Genomic DNA, 22,871 nt, shown 5'->3' with positions numbered 1-22,871 from the left:
GGTCCGGGCGGCGCCGGCCGCCCCCTGGTCCCAGGCCTCCCGCGTCCCGCGCGCCCCCTCCCAGGAGGCGGATCCCGGGGGCGGGCCGGGCTCGGGCCTTGCGCCGCGCAGCCCCCGCGCGCCCGCTCCCGCCGCCTGGCTGCCCCTCAGGCAGGTTCCCCACCGGCCGGGAGGTGGTGCTCGCCTCCCCGCGCCCGGGCCCGCGCGTTGCCGGGCAGCGCCTCGGAGGCTCCGAAGGGGGCGGAGCGGCGAGGCCGGCGTGCGGCTGGCAGCCCCCGTCCGTCCGCGGTTCCGGCCCCCGGCCCGCCCCCGCCTCGCCGGCCTCTCTCCGCGCCGGTGCGCGGCGCCCCGTCCCAGCCGCCGCCGCCGCAGCGGCCGCCCCTCCCGGGCCTGAGAGTGCAGAGCCGCGAGGCCGGGCCGGGGCGCCGGCCGGGACTGCCGGGGGCGCGGCGCCGACGCCGAGGCGCGGCCATGGAGGGGAAGACCCGCGCCGGGGTCGCGCTGGTCCCGGGGCCGAGCGGCCGCGGGCCTTCCGCCCGCCGCGCCCGCCGCCGCCGCCGCCGCCGCTCGGGGCTGCTGCTCCCCGGCCTCTGGCTGCTGCTGCTGGCCCAGCCGACCTCGTGCACCCCAGGTAAGCTCCGCGGAGACCCCCCGGCGCGACCCTGCCTTTCCTTTATCGCTGCTCTTTTCAAAATCTGGCTTTCCCCGCCCATCCTCTTTTATTCTCCACCGCTCCCTCGCCCTCCTTTCTGGAGATGCTTTTCAATTCTCGTTGGGCCCAGCAGATAAAGGCACGGAAAAAATAATACGAAAAAGCAAGCAGATTCTGGCCATCTTGCCAAAAGTCTGCAAAGCTTATTCTGCTATACACAGAGCCTGAGGCGGGTCTGGCGGCTTCATCTCAGAATGTGTCTTTATTTTCCCCTGCAAAACGCAGGTCCTGGAATTGTATTTATGCATGGCTGTATGAATTTGGTTACAGCAAATTCGGGGAAATACTTGATGGTCGGGGCTAAAGGGTACATTTGCTGTGTGTGTGCTTTAAAACAGTGTTGCATTACTCTGGGTGGCCCTGCGTCTCCCAGATGCAGGCAGCTGGCCGTGTCCCCCAGTGCACCAGGACACAAAGAACATTCAAAGAATATCTCTTGGAAAGAGCCCTGGCCATGGATCTTTCCAGGGAAATAGCTATTGCTGTTACTTCTGCAAAGGCATTAGTACAACAGAGTACTATTGAAAATATTGTGATTCTTAAGTGTCAGGGCATGAAAGGAGTAAGGGTTGTTTATAATAGAGGCAGTTTACTGACTGTTAGTCAGCGTGGAATTAAGAGGCATGATTTATGAAGAAGCATGTGGGCGGGTTTTGTTGTTGAGGAAATGATTTAATTCATATTGCTCCTCTGAAATGTTTATTTGTCCACCCTGAGCATACACGCAGGATGGTCTGCAAACCATCTCTGAGCTGACATGATGCAAGCCGGTGATTGCCCCAGCGCGCGCTTGTGCGCGTGCACACACAGACACAGACATACACACACACACATAAGCGCGCACACGCACGACCACTTTGGGGGCAGAAAAGGTGGACTGAGCAGTGTGCAGAGCGGCTGCACGCTGAACAAAACCAGAAAGCTGTGGAAGCAGCTCCAAACCCTCCCTTCTGGTGGGAGCAGTTCCAGGGGACCGCCAAGTGGCTCTGGGAGGAAATGGAACACGTTTGAAGGTGTCCCTGGACCTCACTGTTGGAATTATAACCAGTGCCACATAAAGGATGGGACACAAAAGCACAGGAAGGGACTTGAGGGATCACAGACGGGAACTGCTCCTCTTACTGAAGAGGAAATTGACACATAACTGACTTGCTCAAGGTCACAGGCTAGTTGGTGCAGAGAGTCCTCTGTTTTCCATTCGCCTCATGGCGCTTAACCTGTGAACTTAGGCACACCTGAGACCACCTCATAGCTTTCCCATAGCTGGGTGGAACCCTGCTCAGGGAGCCATAGCAGAACCAGGGGGACAAAATGGGTCTCTTTCGGGCATTTGAAAGAGACAGCGCTGCCTGACCCAGTGCCTCAGCTCTCAATCTTGTTCCTGTGTATTCTAGCCTGTGTGTCCAGAGAAATGGAGATCCTAGGTTTTTCGTGAGAAGAGGTAATCATCAAGTGGACTCTTGGCTTCAGTCAAGCAGTAAAGCCCATCTGATACTGATGGATTCATCTGCTATGGAACATGGCAAACTGATTATTTCCATTTACTGAGTGCGTCCTGTGTGCCAGGCACCGCATTTTATATACATGATCTGATACTCTGAGTTAGGCATTGTTATGCCCATTTTACAGATGAGAATACTAAGGCTCTTGATAAATTTTAAGTAAATGGAGCTGTTTGTATTGTCCCTCCATAATTTTCTCTTCTCTAGTCTTTTCCTGTTCCCTGTAACCTCCAATGCAAACATTAAACGCAGAGACTTGAAAGTCGTTTTATTTCCGCTCTAGAGCCAACATCGCGGAAGCGGAGACTTCATCCTTTCTCTGGTTGGTGTATTGGGCCCCTCTGGTTTGCACAGCTGCTTCTAGGCTGCGTCATAGGATGGGAACTGAAGAAGGGGAGGACATGGCGCCTGTCCTCAGGGATCCTGTTGGGACCCAAAGTAGCTTATAAGCAAGAGACCTCACGTGGGCTGTCCCCGAGCAAGAGAGTCAGCAAGGGAAACAGCTTCCCAGGGAAGCTCTCTTAAAAGGTGGCACCGATCCTCTGGAAGGCTGAGAGAGTGATAGTGGCGGAGGGTGGCTTCCTAATGTAGGACACCTGGGCATGGTGAGTGGCATGTGACCCTGAGGAGATGCTGCGTTTCAGTTGTTTGGCCCACGTCTTGCTCTGTGCCACTAGGACCCTTGGGCTTCTCGTCCTGAGTGTTGTATTTTCCCCACTGGAGTGGGGCTGGAGGAGGCTGTGCCATACCCTGCTGTGCTGGTTCTCTTTCTGAAGAGTAAGTGGCACTAGAAAGTGTTGTGTCTTTCTCCTGCCTTGGGTCTCCTAGGTTAGGCACTTGTTCCTTCTGTGGCTGCCTATAGACCCTCTCCTCCTTCCACAGGTTTGTCTTTCCTCGGTAACTTTGTTAAATGGAATCCGCCCTCCAGTTATCCCCATTTATTTCTGTCTTTATGTAAATTTCTGTGTCTTAGTGATTTCTTGTCTATTTCTGTTTCATTCAGCATTTTGAATGTGCCCTTTTTTTTTTTTTTTTTAAACATTTATAAGTTTGGTCTTGATGGTTCACTGTTGTGGAAACAAGATGTAATGCTTTGGACTTGTTTTTGAATGGAGTGCTTTAAGAATCCTACATCCACGATGTAAAAAGAAAAGATTGTATCCCATTTCTTCATTTTATTCAGGGGTAAGTCTTTCTTAAGATAATAGTTATTATGAAAGTGAAACTTTGAAAATTATTGGAAGGTACAGATAACAGGTATCCTTAATCCCACAATCTATAGCCAACTCTGTAAATAACTTTGTCTTTGCTTTGTTAACATTAAAAAAAATTGAATTTATGTATTTACTTTTTTCACTCAATATTTGACTTAAGCATTTCCCTATTCATGAAATATTGTTTGCAAACACAGTTTCCATCCTAATAATTTACTCAATTATCCTTTTATTATTTCCAGCTTTTTTTTTCCTGTTATAAATAATGCTGTGATGAATAGGTATGTAGGTAAGGCTTTGTCTAGATTTCTTTGTGTGTGGGCTCTTTTCCCCCCTTATAATACATTTCCAGAAGAGAAATTAGACTATAGTTTAGATCTAAATCCACCAGCCTGGATCTTTGCATATTTTGTTTGGTGTGCTGGGTGTCTAATACGTGTCTCAGTAGGTGGTTGTTAAAGGAATCAGCTTCTTACATAAAACTGTAATTCTGAAATTACCCCAAGCAGTCTATGCAGTTTACTGTTTCACTTCATCACCACCAGCATTATTACTTTTAAAACTCTTGTTAAATTTGTAACACATTGCTTTAATTTTTTATTACTTTTGAGTTGAATATTTTTTGTTTATTTTGTATTTGTAGTCTGTGAATTTTCTGTTTTTGCTTTTTATCCATGATATATATATATATAGTTTAGTCACTAAGTCGTGTCTGACTCTTTTGTGACCCTGTGGACTGTAGCCCGCCAGGCTCCTCTGTCCTTGGAATTTCCCAGGCAAGAATACTGGAGTGGATTGCCATTTCTAGGGGATCTTCCCGACCCAGGAATCCAGCCCTCATCTCTGATGAGGTGGGTTCTTTATCACTGAGCCACCTGGGAAGACCAATATATATGTATACACACATATATATGTAAATATTTTTTTAAGATAGCAACTGTTTTTTTCCCCTCCTTTTTGTTGTATTCTCCCCCTCCTGATGGATTTTCCTTTAAATTTTATATAGTCTTGAAATTTAATTATTTTAGTTAGCAAAATCTGCCATTTTGTTTTTTCATTGCGTGTATGCCTAATGGCATGTTAACTTTTTATCTTACTTAATGCACTGTTTTATTATGAACAATTTCAGTTGAATATTTGCTATACTTCTTGAGTGGTGTAGTAGCCTATAAGCGAAGACTTAGATAAATGTTCCGAAGGTGTGATCCCTAGACTCCCTGCATCATCATCATCCTTTGGGGACTTGGGGGTGCTTGTTAAGAATTTAGATTTCTGCGGCTCTCCCTTCACCTACATTAGAATCTTTGGTGTTAGTAACTGGGAATCTTCCTTTTTTAACAAGTTCACAGCTTATTTTTAGGCACTTTGACTTTTGGAACTGCTGATCCAGATGCCATAAACCCCTAATTGAAAGTTGATGGCGTATGGGCAATATTCCACTTAATATCTTGCAATTGTCTTTTCACTATTGGAACAATTGATTTAAAACCATGACGTTGAAACTGTTTGGGATTCTATCTTGTTTGCTTGGTTGTCTCTGGGTTGAGAATCAAAGGGCACGGAGGACGTCATTTTAAATCCTCACCTCCCCAGCCCCTTGGGAACAGCTGCTGCAGTCTTTGTCAGGAAATGCCTCATTTAATCCAGAAAACAGAGCCCAGCCAGGGGTTGTGAAAAGTCACAGGGGACCTGGGAGCCACAGGTTTTTCTCTCAGTGCCCTGGGTGCTAGAGGCAGCTAATTACTGTAATTATAATTACACTAGGTTGATTTTCCCAGCTAGGAGATGCTGTTCTCACTGATCTAATTTGTTTCCAAGTTGTGACCACCCACCTTTCATCTGCGGGCTTGCAGTGACATGATTTCTCTTTCATGTGCTTAGGCAGCATGATTCGTTGGAAAGCACACCAAACTGAGTTAGCAAACCTGAGTGTGCTCTTCTCAGCCGATGACTTGCTGTGTGACTGTGGACAGGTCACCCTGTGCTGGGTTATCTCATGGGTGTAAGAAGGGGTCACTGAGATGATGTCTCAGTACCCTTTAGCTCTTCTGTTTCAGGTCCAAGGTTGGATGCCTTGGGATGCATGTGTGATAGCAAGTGTCCTGCTTCTACTGAATGTCTGTGTCACCATCTCACTGTCCTGAAGATGTTCTAGCCTAGTGACCTACTGAAGGCCATTGTGTTCAGTTCTTAAAAAAAAAAAAAAATACTCTTCCCTCCTGCATCCTACCCCCAGGACACCCACTGTGTTAATTTTCTCACGAGCCCCTGCATCCTAGGTCCCTACTCCCAGCCCAGCTCATAAACCTCCTACTGAGAGTACAGGCTGTGGATTCAGACTTGGGGGATCTTGAGAAAAACAGGAGGCCCTACAGACGCAAAGAGGGCGGGAGGTGACCAGATTTGCCACTTATTGACTTCATGGGGTTGATGGAGATTTTGAAAACATATATAGACTTCATAGGTCATGTTCATAGGCATCATGGAAGAATCAGTAAAGAAGTGGTTGAAAATTTAAGAACGAGTAGAAGCACATAGAATCCCCAGTGGCTTCAGACGGTAAAGCATCTGCCTACAATGTGGGAGACCCGGGTTCGATCCTTGGGTCGGGAAGATCCCCTGGAGAAGGAAATGGCAACCCACTCCAGTACTCTTGCCTGGAAAATCCCATGGATGGAGGAGCCTGGTAGGCTGCAGTCCACAGGCTCGCAAAGAGTTGGACACGGCTGAGCACATAGAAGTAACTGAAGGATATTTCTCCAAAGTGAAGAAGTTCCTTTGGGCAGGCAGGCTTAAAATAGCTCATGTAGGAGAGAAATAATAATGGGAGAAGGAACTGGAGGGGACTGGTGGGAGTGAAGCCTGAGGTGACGGGAGATAGTGGTGGTGTTGCCAGGGCACATGTGATGGCGTTTGTCCCATAGCATCTGACAGGCCGTGTGGGGCCAGGGGAGGGGGGCAGTTGGCTTGAGCCAGGGTGGGGAATCTTGGGCAGATGTGGTCAAGAGCCAAGGGGAGTGGGGGGATTTGTGAAGACATGGTCGGGTGGTGCGGTGCAGAGTCTGGGCTGGATGAGGAAGGAAGGGGAAGAGGAGGGGAGAAAGACTGAGAAAGGGGGTCCGGGGAGATCCCAGATAACAGCGAGGTGGGAGGCGGGCTGGAGGGATGGCGGTTTCAGAGGTGAATCGGCACTGGTGTTGGTCTCGGTTAAGGGTGTGGGGTGTGGCTGCAGGGATCGGTTGTTGGAGTGGCCCGTGAATGCAGGCTCTGGGTGGATCCTTTGTGGGTGCCAGGTTCGCCAGGAGTGAGCTGAGAGAACCGGGAGCTGGGCACTGAGTCCTCAGTGAATGAAGGGCTGTGACCACCGGGGCCGGGGAGGAAGCGGCCCTTTAGTCTCTCCACCCCTCTCTCCATCACCACTGCCCCTGTCCATGCTCCCGTCCTCTTCTCCCCCGTTCCTGCTCTGGCTTCAGCCAGTTCATCTCCCCACTTGCTCAGGTCACATCATCACTTTCTCGCTGAAACACCTGGGGGGCTCGCAGGGTTTCATGCTCCTTCAAGTCCGAGTCCACAGCCTGGGCGCTCAGGACGAGGCTTGTGACCCGGGTGGGAGCAGGGATGTAGGAGGGGGGCGGTCACGTGAACGTGCACACAGTGGGTGCAGGGTCTCCAGAGCGCTTGTGCCGGAAAGGGCCAACGAGAGGGGGAAGTGACAGGATCTGAAGGTCTCCCTCCTCAGATCCTCCGTGGTTTCAACCTCGGGATGCACTTGAGGATGACTGGCTGGCGAGGGGTGGGCAGGGGCCCCCAGTGCTGGTGAGGAGGGGCTGGGCTGGAAGGGGCGATGAGGGTGGGAGTGAAGGCTCCCGGGCTTTGGGGGGGGCGCAGCGGAGGGTGGAGGAGAGTTGGAGCTAGGTGGTGGGGGGACAGAGGTGGGCTGAGGAGCGGGTGACCGTTCCTGGGGATGGCGGGCCAGGACCTCTGCTGAGAAGAAGGCGGGTATGAGAGGGGATGGCGAGTGTGAGGAAATAACGCTGGTTTGTGGCGGGAAGCTGAGAGGAGGCGAGTGGACGAATGGCCAGGCCTCAGATGGTGTGGGTGGCAGTTGGGAGGCTGTCTCGGCAGTGGGTGAGGCGGGCACCGTCCGCCTGCCTTTCCTGATGGCCCCTGGGGCCGGACATGCACGGTGACAGCTCCCCTGGGCGGTGGGTGTTGGCCGCCCTGTGGAGTCCTGGGGAAGCCCTCCAGCTCCTTTCTTTGCTCTCGAGTCGGGGCTGGCGGAGGGAGCCGAGCCCTTCCTCACCGTGGTGCCGGGATCCCCTGAAGGGCCGTGTAAACATGGCCGGGGAGCCTCTGTAGAGGGACGCCTCGTGCACACACGGCAAATGGGGAGCCCAGGAGACAGGAGTGAATTGCGGGGGGCGGTGGCTAGGCCTTTGCTCCTGCAGGCTACGGGGCATGGAGCGGTCCCCAAAGCTCCCTGGGAGTGTGTGAGGAAGGCCCTTGCCCAGGTCTGCTGGGATCTATGGAGTATACCATAAGTCCAAGTCCACGTTTAAGTCCAAGTGGTGCTAGTGGCAATGAACCTGCCTGCCAGTGCAGGAGATGTAAGAGTCTCAGGTTCGATCCCTGGGTCGGGAAGATCCCCTGGAGGAAGGCACGGCAACCCACTCTAGTATTCTTGCCTGGAGAATCCTGTGGACAGAGGAGCATGGTGGGCTGTGGTCCATAGGGGTTGCAGAGAGTTGGACACGAGAGGGACTTAGCACACTCAGGTTTGAGAAGCTCTGGCCTCGTCAGTGTGTCCTTGAGGATGGGTACATTTCCCAGACTTGGTTTCACCTATCAGTAAGGAGTCTTTAACTGGTAAAAATTCAGGTTTTAACTTGGTTGGGAAGCAGGGAAGGAGCAGCAGCAGGTTCAGAACTGGACTGGTGTCTGGCAGGTCGTGTAGCTCAGAACCGCCCCTGCTCCTTGTTTCCCCTCAGCCTGGGCGTGTTTGGAGGCCTTTCACTCCACCGTAGGTTGCCCTGCACTGATCTTGAACCGCAAGGATTCCAGGAGCACCTGGAGGTGGCTGAAGGAAACAAGTGTCAAAAGCTAGGCGAAGGTGGAAGCAGCTCAGATGTCCATCAACAGACATAAACAAATGCGATCTGTCCATACGAGGGACTAAGTATTCCTTCTTACAGAACAATGGAAGTTCTGACTCAGGTTGCAACATGGATGGACCTTGACATTAATGCTAAGTGAAATAAGACAGTCACAAAAAAGACAAAATACTGTGCGATTCCACTTGTATCTAGAGTTGCCAGAATTGCGGAAACTGAAAGTAGAGTGGAGCTGGCCAGGGGCAGAGGGAAGGAGGGCAGGGGGAGCTGTGCTCAGTGGGTGCGGAGTTTCACTTTTGCAGGATGAAAAGCGTTCTGGAAATGGGTTGTACAACCGTGTGAATGTACCAAACACTATGGTAAATTGTATGATATGTGGGGTTTTTTAAAATTGCAATTAAAAAAACCCCAGAAGTGAGGCTGAATGGGAACTAGCTGGTCAGGTAGCAGGAGTGAACAGTCGTCAGAGCTGGGATCCACAGTGGCCTAGGGCAGGGCCAGAGCACAGGACAGGTGCTGGCTGACACAGGTGACTAGCAGAGGCCAGACCTGATGGGGACAGGTCGGCAGCTGGTGGCTAGGACAGCAGTCACATTCCCTGCTCTTGGCCCTAAGGCACCATCAGGGATCTCCAGGCTTCTCAGCCTCAGGACTGATTCACCTCACCTCACGTTCCTAGGTGGTGCTAGTGGTAAAGAACCTACCCGCCCATGTAGGAGATGTAGGAGTCACAGGTTCCATCCTTGGGTCAGGAACATCCCCTGGAGGACGGCATGGCAAACCCACTCCAGTATTCTTGCTTGGAGAATCCCATGGACAGAGAAACCTTGTGGGCTTCGGTATACAGGGTCGCAAAGAGTCGGACACGAATGAAGTGACTAAGCGCGCACCTTCACCTTATACTCTATCTCTTATCTCACCTTTCACCTCGTGTCACCTCACCTCAAAGCTTCTCACCTCATTTGTCACCTTCCACTTTCACTCCACTTTTCACCTCTCAACTCCCCCCGTTTTGTTGGAGGATAGGCTGGGGACAGGGCTGGGAAGGGGTTGAAATTTTCAGCCTGGGCCAGGATAGAGTCTTAAGAATTTATAAAACCAGATTCTTCTTCCTTGCCCTTGGCACTGGGCTTTTAAATATTTGGATGCATTTTCAGACTTACAATAGCCTTATTATTATTATTTTTTCTATTCTGATTATACAAACAGTATGTGTTTATTGAACTAATCTGTACTTACTGTTCTCTGTGCCTGGAACATTCTTATCTCAGCTGTGATCTCCATGGTTTATGGGCGCCCCTTCCTTCAGGTCTGTGCTCACATCTCACATCATCAGGGATGCCTTCCCTGACTCTGTTTTAAAGAAACAGCAGCCCTTCCTGAAATCCTTGCGCCTGACCCTGTCTTGGTGGTCTCCATGGCGCTTGTCACCACCTTCTACGTGTCTGCTGCTTCTGTCTCCCTCCACTAGAGAGTAAGCTAGGCTGGGCCAGCCTTGATCTGTTTTGTCCTGTGTTGTTTCTCTGTGTAGCAGATCCTTCTTGAGTGCCTACTCTGTGCAGACCTTGTACTGGGCCCTGCGGATGCCTCTGTGAACAAAGGTGATTTCATGGCATGTTACTTGTTGGTAAATGCCAACAAGTAATGGAGCAGGTAGAGGGCTTGGGAGCAAGGGATGGAAGTGGGAGTCCAGTGGCGAGGGAGGCCTCGTTGAGCCCGTGACTGTGTTAATTGCTGGAGCTGCCATAATGAAAGGCCACAAAAATGGCAGCTTAAACAGCAGAAATTGATTGCAGCCCTGTGCTGGATGCTAGAAGTCCCCTGTCTGCAGGGCTGCAGCCCTCTGAAGGCGGGGGGGTGGGGAGGGTCTGTCCTGTCCTCTCTCCTGGATTGTGGCGGGCCTTGGCTTGTGGCAGCGTCCAGTCTTCACGTGGGGCTCTCCCTGTGTTCAAATTTCCCCTCTTTGTAAGGACAGCCATTGGATCGAGGACCCACCCTACTCCAATATGACTTCATCTTAGCTTCTTACATCTTCAGTGACCCTGTTTCCAAATAAGATGACGTCCTGAGGTACTCGGGGTTAGGACTCCAACCTGTGAATCTGGGGACAGGGGACAGGGGACATGTGACAGTTGCATTTACTCTTAAGATTTGAAGGAGGCCAGGGGACCAGCCAGCTAGGTCTTTGGGGGACAGTGTTTCCTATGGATGAAGCAATCAGTGTGCAATTGTCCGGGCAGTGGGGAATGGGAAGAAAGCTAATGTGCCCAAAGCAGAGAGGGTGGAGATGAGGAGTAGGGGGCAGGGGCTCAGGTGTGGGAGAAAGTAAGTGTTGGGTGGAGCATCGTAGGTGTCACAGGACTCATCATCGCCCCCAGGTAAGGTGAGAATTAGAGGAGTGATGTGATGAGGCTTAACATGTCAGATTTATGGCAATTAAATGCATTCTTTTAGTATAAAAAGATGAAAGAAAGTGAAAACCACCCCAGATCCCTCCACTCAGAGATAACCACTATGCCACTCTGGTGTCTCTCCATTCAGACTTTTTTTTTTTTAGCATGTGTAAGCCCACACACGTGAAGGAATGGTACTGTCTTCTAGTGTTGCTGGCTGACTTGCTTTTTATCACTTCACACTTGCTTATAGAATCTTCTTGTCAGGAAATACAGGTTCACATCATAATTTTACCCGATGCTGTGGATGTTCTATACTTTATTTAATCGGCTCTCTGTTGATAGATAATTACATTGCTTTCAGCTTTGGTGTGATTAAAAAACACTGCTATGAGCGTCTTTGTATGTCTATCTTTATGCTCTTTCCTAATTATTTCCTTAGGATGAATTCCCAGAAATAGAACTGCGGGACTAGACAGTATTCACGTATTAAATTTTCATATATATTACCAAATTGGTCTCTCCAAAGGTTGAAGCAGTCAGCATTCTCCCTAGCAGTGAATCGAGTGCCAGTTTTACTCCACCTTTATATAATACAGGCTCTTCCCAATCTTTATTATTTTTACCAAAATCGTGGGTAAAAAACATCCCCTTTAAAGTTATACTTCCTTGTTTGTTAGTAGGCACTTAGGCCTTTGTTTCTTAAAGACTTCTTTTTTTGATATGGACCATTTAAAAAGTCTTTATTGGCCATCTGTGGCCCCTCACCAGCCCCCTGCCTGTGTCAGATGTCCTAGCTCTGAAGGCCAGCCCAGGGCTCGGCACATATGGGAAGGTGCTCACCAAATAGTGGTTAAGAGAAATGAAGGAGGCAGGCTTTTGAAAGTTAGGATATTATGTGAAGGTGCCATTTTTTTTTTTAACACTAGCATGTTAAAAATTTTTTAAAGTTTCAGAAAGTTGAAATTCATGTTATGAACCCATATTCCATATCCTCCAACACAGAGGATAATTATTTTCTTAATACCAAGTGACATTTTCTTATTGCATTTCCTTTTGTATCATGTCTTGGATCATATCCTTGTGGTTTTGATAATATTTCTACTTTGTTTTTGCCTATACTATTTTTCTGTGGCTTGTTTCTGACAGCAGAGTGTGTGGGTTGTTATACATCCTCTTTGTTAATAAATTGGTGTATGCCACTGGTTTAAAATCAATTTCTCATTAACTTTGAAATTTTGGTGGGAGGAAGTCGAGGCCTTAAAATTAATACATTGTTTGAAACCCGGCCTGTGCACCGAGCTGTCCTACTTTCATTGTTTTATATGCCCCTTGAGCCTTTTTAGTTCTTAATAAAACACAGTGTATTCATACCTTAAGGTATTGTCTGGATCTGGCTTTAAAGTTTAACCTTCTAAATAATTTCCAGAAATCTTAGGCCTGAAACTGTTTTACTTATTTTTTAATGAGAGTTTTTATTGACTTTGACCATTGACATCTTTCAAGTTCCTCTTCTCCTTCTTCCAATTTAGGGTTCAGCTCCTCATGAGAACAAAGCTACATATACTTGTAGAAAATGTATTCCGTCCGTCAGGATAAACTAGTTGTGCTGCAGAAACAACCCTCAAAATTCAATGGCTTTCATTCTGTGCTTTTGACTCCACCATGCTGATTTTACCCTTTACCTCTTTCCTGCACCTTTTGACTTTTGTCTGGTTCTAGAAATTTTGCTTTCTTGGTTCCTATGTTAGTTTCCATCTTCATCTTGGGTTTTCCAGTGCATGTCTGGGGTAAACCAGATGTATGGAGGTTCCGTTTATTTTACACATGCATACGCTATTCAGCTAACTTTTTTTTTTTTTTTTTTGCCATGCCACACCAGCTGATGGAATTTTAGTTCCTCAATCAGGAATTGAGCCCAGACACTCGGCAGTGAAAGGGTGGAGTCCTAACCATTGGACTTCCAGGGAAATTCCCTCAGCTAACATTTTTTTGGAGCACTCACGACCACTTGCTGAATGTGCTAGATGTGAGGATATTCAGATAGACATGACAGTCAGTCATGGCCCCAAGGAACTCCGTCCAGTAGGAGAGAGGGTCCTGTACATAAATGACCATCCAGCAGTGTGCTGAGTGCTATAATAGAAGACTGCAGTGGCGATACAAAGACGTCAGTAACTGGTGGTAAATGCAGGGCTGAAGAACTGTGGGATATTCTGTTTTAAGATGGGATGAACGATGCTACATGCTTGTAGTGCCGAAGGGGAGCATTGTTTCAGTTATCTCTTGTTGCATAACAGATCACCCCAACATTGAGTGGTTTAAGACAATAACGGTATTTTATTTCTAGTGATTCCTGTGGGTCAGGAGTTTGGACAGGGCTCAGATGGGCGATTTTTCTACTCCATGTAGCCTGGACTGTGGTCGCTGACTTGGCTTGTGGTTGGTACTGGAACTGGGCTGGAAGGTCCTAGAGGGTTTCCCTCACCTGTCTAGTATTTTTATGCTCTTCCACATACCCTCCTGCTCTCTTCCCATGTGGCTGTCGTGGGCTTCCTCAAAATGTAGTGGTCTCAGGATGGTAGGACATCATATTTGGCTTTCAATAGGGATAAAGCAGAAGCTGCCAGTTCACTTAAGATCTGGGGCTTGAAAGTTCCCCTGGTGCATTCACCTGGTCAGAGCAAATCAGAAGGCCAGCCAAGATTCAAGAGGCAGTAGGGAAGAGAAGCTAACCAGTGGTGGATGGAATAGCATATGCTTATGAATTGATGGTGCTCATCAAGATTATCTACCACAAGCACAAATTGTTTGAGGATAAAGGAGGAAAAGGTAAAATCCCCAGGGCAAGTTCTCAGAAGAGACACAAGTAAATTATAAAAGCAATAGCAATTATAATAACTTGTTTGTTGTTCAGTCACAAAGTAGTATCTGACTCTTTGTGACCCCCATGCAGCACGCCAGGCTTCCTGTCCCTCAGTATCTCCCAGAGTTTGCCCAAGTTCATGTCCACTGAGTCAGTGATCCTATCCAACCATCTTATCCTCTGCTGCCCTATTCTAATAGCTAACTCATGAGAAACTCTGGACAGGAAGAAGCACAAGCTGGAATTAAGATTGCTGGGAGAAATATCAATAACCTCAGATATGCAGATGACACCACCCTTATGGCAGAAAGTGAAGAGGAGCTAACAAGCCTCTTGATGAAAGTGAAAGAGGAGAGCGAAAAAGTTGGCTTAAAGCTCCATGTTCAGAAAACTAAGATCATGGCATCTGGTCCCATCACTTCATGGGAAATAGATGTGGAAACAGTGGAAACAGTGTCAGACTTTATTTTTTTGGGCTCCAAAATCACTGCAGATGGTGACTGCAGCCATGAAATTAAAAGACACTTACTCCTTGGAAGGAAAGTTATGAGCAACCTAGATAGCATATTCAAAAGCAGAGACATTACTTTGCCAACAAAGGCCCATATAGTCAAGGCTATGGTTTTTCCAGTGGTCATGTATGGATGTGAGAGTTGGACTGTGAAGAAAGCTGAGCGCCAAAGAATTGATGCTTTTGAACTGTGGTGTTGGAGAAGACTCTTGAGAGTCCATTCTAAAGGAGATCAGCTCTGGGTGTTCTTTGGAAGGAATGATGCTAAAGCTGAAACTCCAGTACTTTGGCCACCTCATGCAAAGAGTTTACCCATTGGAAAAGACTCTGATGCTGGGAGGGATTGGGGGCAGGAGGAGAAGGGGACGACAGAAGATGAGATGGCTGGATGGCATCACCGTCTCGATGGACGTGAGTCTGAGTGAGCTCCGGGAGTTGGTGATGGACAGGGAGGCCTGGCGTGCTGCGATTCATGGGGTCGCAAAGAGTCGGACACGACTGAGCGACTGAACTGAACTGAACTCACATTTAATGTGCATTTACCCTGTGCCAGGCATTCTTCTAGCCACTTGACATGGATTAATAGTATTATTTTGTCCTGGAACAACTCTATCAGCTACAACTATTAACTCCATTTTTCAGATGAGGAAACTGATACACAAGAAGATGATGTACCTCACCTTAGGTCACGCAGCTAATAACTGGGAGGGGAGGGATTCGAACTCCGGGGGACTCTTGGACAGGAAGACTAGTGCTGCTTCCACTGAGACAGATGGACTGGAAGGCGTGATGGGTACAGGTGTGGGTGGGTGCAGGTGAGGGGTGTGAGGATGATGCTGTGGAGGAACTTAGTGTTGGATTGCCCCTTTTTTTCTTTTTGATGGTAGGATGGTCATCACTTCAGTGTGATGGGGCAGGGGCAGGTTCAACTTTGTGCAAAAGGTGTTTTTTAAGTGTAGTGTCTGTGGATCACAGCAGCAAGAGCAGAGCAGAAAGCTATAAGGCACGTCGTCTGTACTCTCTCCCATGCCACGGAGTTCCAGGGGTCAACTCTTCTTCTCCTGGACCTGGTAGCCCCATCAGCCTTTGACAATTGAGGTTGGGACATCACTCTAATTCCTGCTTTGATTCACCATATCCTGGATTAACTTTTGAAGCCTCTGACCAGACCAGATCTTATCCCTGTCAGGGAACTGGCAGTCTTTTCCGTCTTTGCCCTCTAGTCCTGAGCACTGACCCGGTACAACACAGCTGTGACATTGTTGAAAATTGTTAGTCCTGGAGTATTTAAAGATGGGTCACGTCGGGCTCAGAGACACAGTTCCTACCCAGGTGCCCCGTGATCATCACATACCCTTTGACCCTGCAGTTGAGCTTTTTGGAATTTACAAAGTTATAATTCTTTGACAGTAACACTTACATAATTTTATAAAGAGATTTGTTAATGGCTCCTCTAATCAAGAAAGTTTCTAATTTAACAGAAGTTTAAGTCTTATTTTGTAAACAAGCTTTCAAGATACATTTCATGCTGAAATAATTGATAACCAATGTCAAGGTTAAAGATGGTCATAACAATGATTACATTTTTTCCGTTTATAAAATCTGGGTTCTAACTGCAGGCTTTTTATGGGCAATGAACACAAAGACCCTGTGCAGATTGGGCCTCTCAGCCACACACCCTCACTCCCTGTTTCCCACGGTGGGATCCCTGTTAGAGTTAGTCATCTGTATTCCATAGGGCTCAGCACTAGTAAATGAATGAGGACTTATCGTCAGTAGTGCTTATTTATTTATTACTTTTTTATTAAATTTTTTTTTTATCATTGGTACTTTTTCTAGTTGTTTACGGTCATGATTTCTGGTAGTCTTAGTTTTGATAGGTGGCTCATTGCCCAGAGGGAATAAATGAATCTACAGCAGGTTTTTATAATACTACTTAAGGTTGTTTGGTTAAAAAATAATGGATTAGAGGGACTTCCCTGGTGGTCCAGTGGTTGAGACTTTGTATTTCCAGTGCAGGGGGTTGCAGGTTTGATCCCTGACCGAGGAACTAAGGTCCTACATGTCCTGCAGTGTGGCCAAAAGGAAAAAGAAATATGAGTTAGAACTTTTGGCCACAGTGAAAAAACAAGTCCGTATTTCTTTAAATAGTGTAACTTGTGTGTCTGCCTGAACAGGAACAGTTTGTGAGCTCTGCTACGTTGTTTGGGTCATATCGGATTGTTGCTGAGTGAGGCAGAGTGTCTGCCGTCCATATTAGTCAGGGGCGACTAGGCAGAAGCTGGGCGTCTCCAGACCTGGAAGAGGAAGGGTAGGTAGTGGGACAGTGAGGCAGCGAGAAACTGAACCTGAGAAGGAGAAATACAAGTTTTAAAAATAATCCCAGGCAAAACTGTTGTCATGGGTAGAATATGACAGGGTGTTAAATAGTTCCTGAATCATAGAACTTTGCAGCTGGGAAGGTGTGTAAATATTCTTATGTGTGTCAATTTTTACTTCTGTGGTCCTGACAAGATGCCCCGGGGCCTGCACCTTGGGGATCCAGGCTGTAGGAGAGGGAGACCGTTCTTTAGGGCACAGCCAGTTGGGTGAATTTCAGCCTTTATGATTTTTCTGTTCAGGATTCCAGTTCTGAGGGGAGAGCCTGGGGCTTGGGTTAGGTGCCTGTCCCTTGGCCCTGAGGAAATGGGCATCTTTAGTGACAAAGGCACCTTGATCATGGTGGAAGGAGTGTTCCCCAAAGCCATACTGGGGGAGTGGGTGCCAGGTGGGCTGAAACTGCAGATGATCACATCCCCACTCACCGTCAGCACATCTTTTCACCTGTTTCCATACATACATGTACTCACAGATAAATATGCATGTATGTACATCCAGAGGAAGACACTCAAAAGGTGAGGAAAGACAGAAATATGTGTTAACAGACATTTTCACAAATACTACATACACAGACATGTGAGTACATAAAAAAGCATCCTGTGTACAGGTACATAGGTTAATAGTAGCACATGCAGAAATACACATGTATAGATACATGGACATACATGATTAGTTAGACAGACTGGGGAGTACATGCCCTTGGCAGAGAGCCTGGGTGCTTGGAGAGAGAATGCATGGGGCAGGAAGGCTGAATAGTAGAGAGAGGATGAAGAAGAGAGTAGAGGGGACAGCAGAGATAAGGAGGGGACAGCAAGTGACATGCAATGTGAAAAGGGTCCACAGTTACATGCGTTAACAGCGTAGTTGGCTGCAATTCATTAGTTGACTTTGGGCTTCTGCTTGTCTTGTTGTTCTTGGGCGTCTTGGCTCTGTTCCTAGTCAGCATGTTCGCTGAGTTCACTGGATCAGAAGGGCAGCATGATGCCGCACATGGCAGTGTTCCTGGTCTGTTCAGTCTTCATTTTTCTTGGTCTGCCTTTGCCAGTGGAACAGCCTTTCTTCGCTTTCCTGCTTCGTTTCCTGTCCTCCACGACACCGCTCAGGCCACGTGTTCCTTCCCCATAAGGGGACCTGTGTTCTTTATGTCTCCATGCCTTTGCACATGCTGTCTCTGTGTTGTTCCTTCTCCTGGAATGCTCTTTCTCTTCCTCATTTCCTTGATTTTCCTCCATCCTCGAAAACTCAGCCCAAATATCACCTCCTGCAGGAAGCCTTCCAGAAATCCCAGAAAGGTTTAGATGGTCTGCGTACACTCCGTGATAGCACTGACCACTCTGTGCAGGATTTGTTTTTAATTAGCTTGGAAGCTTCTTGGGGGTAGAAAAATGGTTCCTTTTCTAATTCGTGTCCTCACCACCTAGCACTGTGGCTGGCCCTCAGTGAATGTTTGTTGACTAATTAAATGGATGACTGAAGAGAGGAGTGATGCTGTCAGTGAGAGATTGAACAGATATGTGATTGTGCTGTGTGTGCTAAGTCACTTCAGTCATGTCTGACTCTTTGCAACCCCATGGACGATAGCCCCTCAGGCTTCTCTGTTCATGGGATTCTCCAGGCAGGAATACTGGAGTGGGTTGCCATGCACTCCTCCAGGGGATCTTCCCAACCCAGGGATCGAACCCATGTCTCTTACATCTCCTGCATTAGCAGGTGGGTTCTTTACCACTAGTGCCACCTGGAAAGCCCCAGATGTGATTATATGAATGGTTGATTGAACCAGAATAATGATTTAGTGAATGTAACAGGTGCTTCTGAAAGCCAGACTTCCTTTTATCTTTCACTGCCACTTACCATCTTCCTCCTCCTGAATCCTAACTCAGGACTCCTTTTCATACCCTCTTTTCTTTCTTGAAGATTTTACTCAGTCTCTTGGCCCCAGGAGTCCCCTCTATACTTTTGAGCCTCAAAAGTCCCCTGGGACTTCTTTGTCTCAGACCTTGTCCTTGAACTTAAATCCATGTGGATGTTAGATGTCATTTTAAATTTAATCCTGTCAGTGTCTGAGTTTCCTGCATGTCATTGATTCTTTCTTTCATGGGATAAGAGAAATTTATGTTTCTGATTATAACTAATACTTAGTCACAGGAGATGCAGGTTCCATCCCTGGGTCAGGAAGATCCCCTGGAGGAGGGCATGGCAACCCACTCCAGTATTCCTGCCTGGAGAATCCCATGAACAGAGGAGCCTGATGGGCTATAGTCCATGGGGTTGCAAAGAGTCAGACATGACTGAAGCAACTCAGTATGCATAAATAATACTTATTTATATATTCTTTGGGAATATGGAAATACATTTAGGTGAAAACAAGCACCTTTATTTTTACCATCTAACAATAACTATGGTATTTCATATACAGTTTGATATGTGTCTTTCTTATCTTTTAAAAAACATGTATCAGTTCAGTTCAGTCGCTCAGTCGTGTCCGACTCTTTGCGACCCCATGAACCACAGCATGCAAGGCCTCCCTGTCCATCACCAACTCCTGGAGTCCACCCAAACCCATGTCCATTGAGTCAGTGATGCCATCCAACCATCCATCTGATCCTCTGTCGTCCCCTTCTCCTCCTTCCCTCAATCTTTCCCAGCATCAGGGTCTTTTCCAATGAGTCAGCTCTTCGCATCAGGTAGCCAAAGTATTGGAGTTTCAGCTTTAACATCAGTCCTTCCAGTGAACACTCAGGATTGAGTCCTTTTAGGATGGACTGGTTGGATCTCCTTGTAGTCCAAAAACATGTATACAGGTATATATAATTAATAGACTGTTTTGTAAAATGTGGTCATACTATCTGTATAATTTTCCTTATTGCAATTTTCATTTGCAATGAAATGCAAAATATTTTCCAGGCCATTACATATCCTTTAAAGTATTTTTGATGGTTGCATAGTATCCCTTTATAGAGCAGAATTTTTCAAGCCATTCTTAGTTTGGTGTCTACATTGATCGTCATCCTTACCATTTTATACGTTTATGCTCTCATGAACCTCTTCATACATAGATCTTTGGGCTTCTGGTTATTTCCTTTAGGATGAGATTATAGGAGAATTACTGGGCCAAAAACCCCTCTGTGTGTGTGTGTGTGTGTGTGTGTGTGTGTGTGTGTGTGTGTGTGTAAACCAGACTCATTTCCAGACGAACTATCCCAAAATATGACACTTGTATGGGAATTTAGAAACACGTTTATAGTTTGTATGAATGTGAAGAAAGGGCAAGCTGCTCAGTCGTGTCTTTGTCTTTGCAACCCCATGGACTACACAGTCATGGAATTCTCCAGGCCAGAGTACTGGAGTGGGTAGCCTAGCCCTTCTCCAGGGGATTTTCCCGACCCAGGAATTGAACCAGGGTCTCCTGCATTGCAGGTGGATTCTTTACCAACTGAGGTACCAGGGAAGCCCATAGTTTGTATCATTCAGCAATTTTCCAGAAAGAGAATCCCTGGCTGGGACTAATATTTCTTCCCAGCCGTGTTGCCTGATTATCTTCTGCTGCATTTCAGTGTGAACAGGTGTTTACCCATAAAGCAGTCATTACCCTGTGTGCTCGTCTCGAGGTCCAGAGCCCAAGAGTCAGAGGGTATTCAGGAATCTTGGCCACACCGGAGATGTGAACTGCCATTGCTGTTACTTCCTGGGGGACGGGTGTGGGGGGTATGATCTCTCGGTGAACGGATGGGAGTGAGAGGAACACGTGCTCTTTTGGGAGCACGCTTTCTGCTCCTCTTCCGGGTTCAGCCCAGCTGTCTTTCCTTTGTTGAGCACCTCTTTCCTGATCCTCCTTTGTGCCACAACTATGTTCATTGTTTCCACTTGACTGTTCCTACTGTGTGTGTTACAGTGCTTCACTGGTTGGTTATTGTGGTAAAAATACCTAAGATTTCCTCTTTCACCATGATTAAGTGCACGGGTTTGCAGGGTACATTGTCGTGCAGCCATCGCTCATCCTTTCACAGCAAAACCCTTACAGTGATTTATTTTTAGTTCTGTTTTTACTATCAGACTAGCACCAACTTAGGGACAGGGACTGTGCCTGCAGATCCCAGAAGCCTGGTGCTGTCTCTGGCACATAGTGGGGCTGGTGACTTGAGTCCTGGGCGATCTGTTGGGGGGGTCTTTCCCGTGCTCAGCCTCTGGGGCATCGTGCCTCGAATGCTCCATGGCTTTGCTGTCTTCTTGCCCTGGGTCGCTGGATCTGCCTTCCAGATGCCCCCTCACATCTGCAGCTTCTCTTCCCCACCTTAGTTCCCATCACGTGGTCCTGACATTGCTCAGTTTCTCCTGCACTACACGACTCTTCCTTATGGTTCTTGCTTAAAGCCACCTTTCCCCGAAACTTGAGTAGCTCTGTATGATTCATTCCCTTCCTGGAGAGGCAGAAGCTTTAGTGAGCCAGCAAGGATGGCCGAAGACAACTTCTGGAGGGGAAGCCGAGGTGGCATCCTTTGGGAGTAGAGGGGCCCAGAGGCAGAGAAGTACCCTGAAAGATGTAGGAGAGGAAGCAGACCATTTTTGGCCAGTGGGCAGGCACCCTGGGGAATTTCTTTTGGCTGTTGCAGAGAGCTTACGCCTTGGCAGGGGGTGGATGTTCAGGATGCCAGGCCAGCTTGTTCGATCAATTTTTAACTGCTTAGTCTGGCAGTTCAGGTCCTCAGGAGTCTCATCCCGTTATCCACCCCATCACCCATTACATGTCTGAACTGCCCACCTGACCCAGGTTAATTATGCCCCAGATGGCCCCTCTGTGTTCTGTCTTTAACATCTTCCTCATGCTGTTGTCCCGAAAGGCAACACCTGCCCAGGCTTTGCCAGTTTGCTAAATTCTTACTGTCTTCAGAGCAAAGTTCAAGACTGATTTTTACTGACAGAGTTCAGTTGCTTGAATGCCCTCTGCTTCACATTCTTTTAGCAGTTTCTCCGTTAACACCCATACTACATACAGCCCCTTGTTTGGAACTAATTTTAATTATTATTCATCTAAGTTTCTCTGCATTCATCCTGTCTCTGTGACTGTATTATTGGCCCCTTGCTGGCATAAAGCCTTGCCTGTAGTAATGTTATTGTCGATTACTAATATAACATTTCATTGGAACTAGGATGCCGTCGAGAGTGAGATGGACTAGTTATTTTCTGTACTCTGAGGAAAAAAAGTCATGAAGATAAAACATTGCCACTTAAATGACAGCACACCCTTGGTTGCAGATGCATCCTAATTTCTTATAGACTGTGAAAAAAAGATGTGTCTTCGAATGAATGAATCATAATAGATGTGAAATAAGTGTTTATTTTGTTTCATGTGTATCTGTTTTCTGTTTGGGTTGTGTGGAAGATACATGAGAAACTTTATGAAATTACAGGATAAGGTCTTAAAATTTTCTTTCTTGAAGATTTTAAACGGCCATTCTCTCTCTTTTTGGGAATGGGAATGGCATAACCTCCTCTTTTGAATGGAGCACTACTAATTTCTTTCCTAACGCAGCTTTCCTCATTTTGTTCCCTCATGGTTTCTTTCATGTTCTTTTGTTTTCCCCTATAGACTTTTTTTCAGATTGAGGTTTTTTTTTTTTTTAGTGGGAGCAGTGCTTTCTGGAGGAAGGTGACCCTTAAAAAAAAAAGCCTATAGGACCTTCTAGAACACTTCATCAAGGAGCCAAGAATCTTTTCAAGTGACAGAAATGATCAGAGTTAGTGTCTGTGATGCCAGATGCAAATTTCAGTGGGTGAACAATGCATTTTTGGACTAGAGTATAACTGCTTTGCTAAAGTGGCCCATTTTTACTAGTGACTGGAGAGAGCTTCAGGCCCTGGGGATTCACACCAACAACTTAGGTTCCTTCTCATTCATTCTGATTGATCTTCATGAACGTCACTTGATGTGTAGAGTCCTTAACTTATTCCTGGGAATGACATCTTTCTGATTTTACTATCCAAGAAGAGTGGAACAAACTTATTAAAATTCTCACTTGCCTTAGCCTGGTTCTTTTAAGTGCCTCATCTTGTTTAGACCTGGAACCGTGAATTCTTCCTTTCCCAGGCCATATTATAAATGATCGTACTAAAAGCTGGCATTTCGGAGGGATAGCTTTCCATACGTTTGTTCAGTTTTTCTGGACCTTATGCACATTAGAATCA

General features: G+C 47.2%; 1 protein-coding gene across 3 annotated transcripts in view; it reads left to right on the top strand.

Annotated features, from left to right (window-relative positions):
• Positions 1–441: 441 nt before the first annotated feature.
• KIAA1549 (KIAA1549 ortholog) overlaps positions 442–22,871 on the top strand; it is a 123,123-nt gene continuing 100,693 nt past the window's right edge. For 2 of the 3 annotated variants that reach the window (XM_068973185.1, XM_068973184.1), the window contains exon 1: positions 442–631. In XM_068973185.1, coding sequence (XP_068829286.1) covers positions 472–631 — 160 coding nt within the window. In that variant the 5' untranslated portion in view covers positions 442–471. The remainder of the gene's footprint in view (positions 632–22,871) is intronic. The other variant, XM_068973183.1, reaches the window with a different exon arrangement.

This window comes from Capricornis sumatraensis, chromosome 5, assembly GCF_032405125.1.
Source record: "Capricornis sumatraensis isolate serow.1 chromosome 5, serow.2, whole genome shotgun sequence".
NCBI classification, from domain to species: Eukaryota; Metazoa; Chordata; class Mammalia; order Artiodactyla; family Bovidae; genus Capricornis; species Capricornis sumatraensis.
The sequence above is the reverse complement of the archived record's forward strand: the minus strand, read 5'-3'. Positions and strand labels throughout refer to the sequence as shown.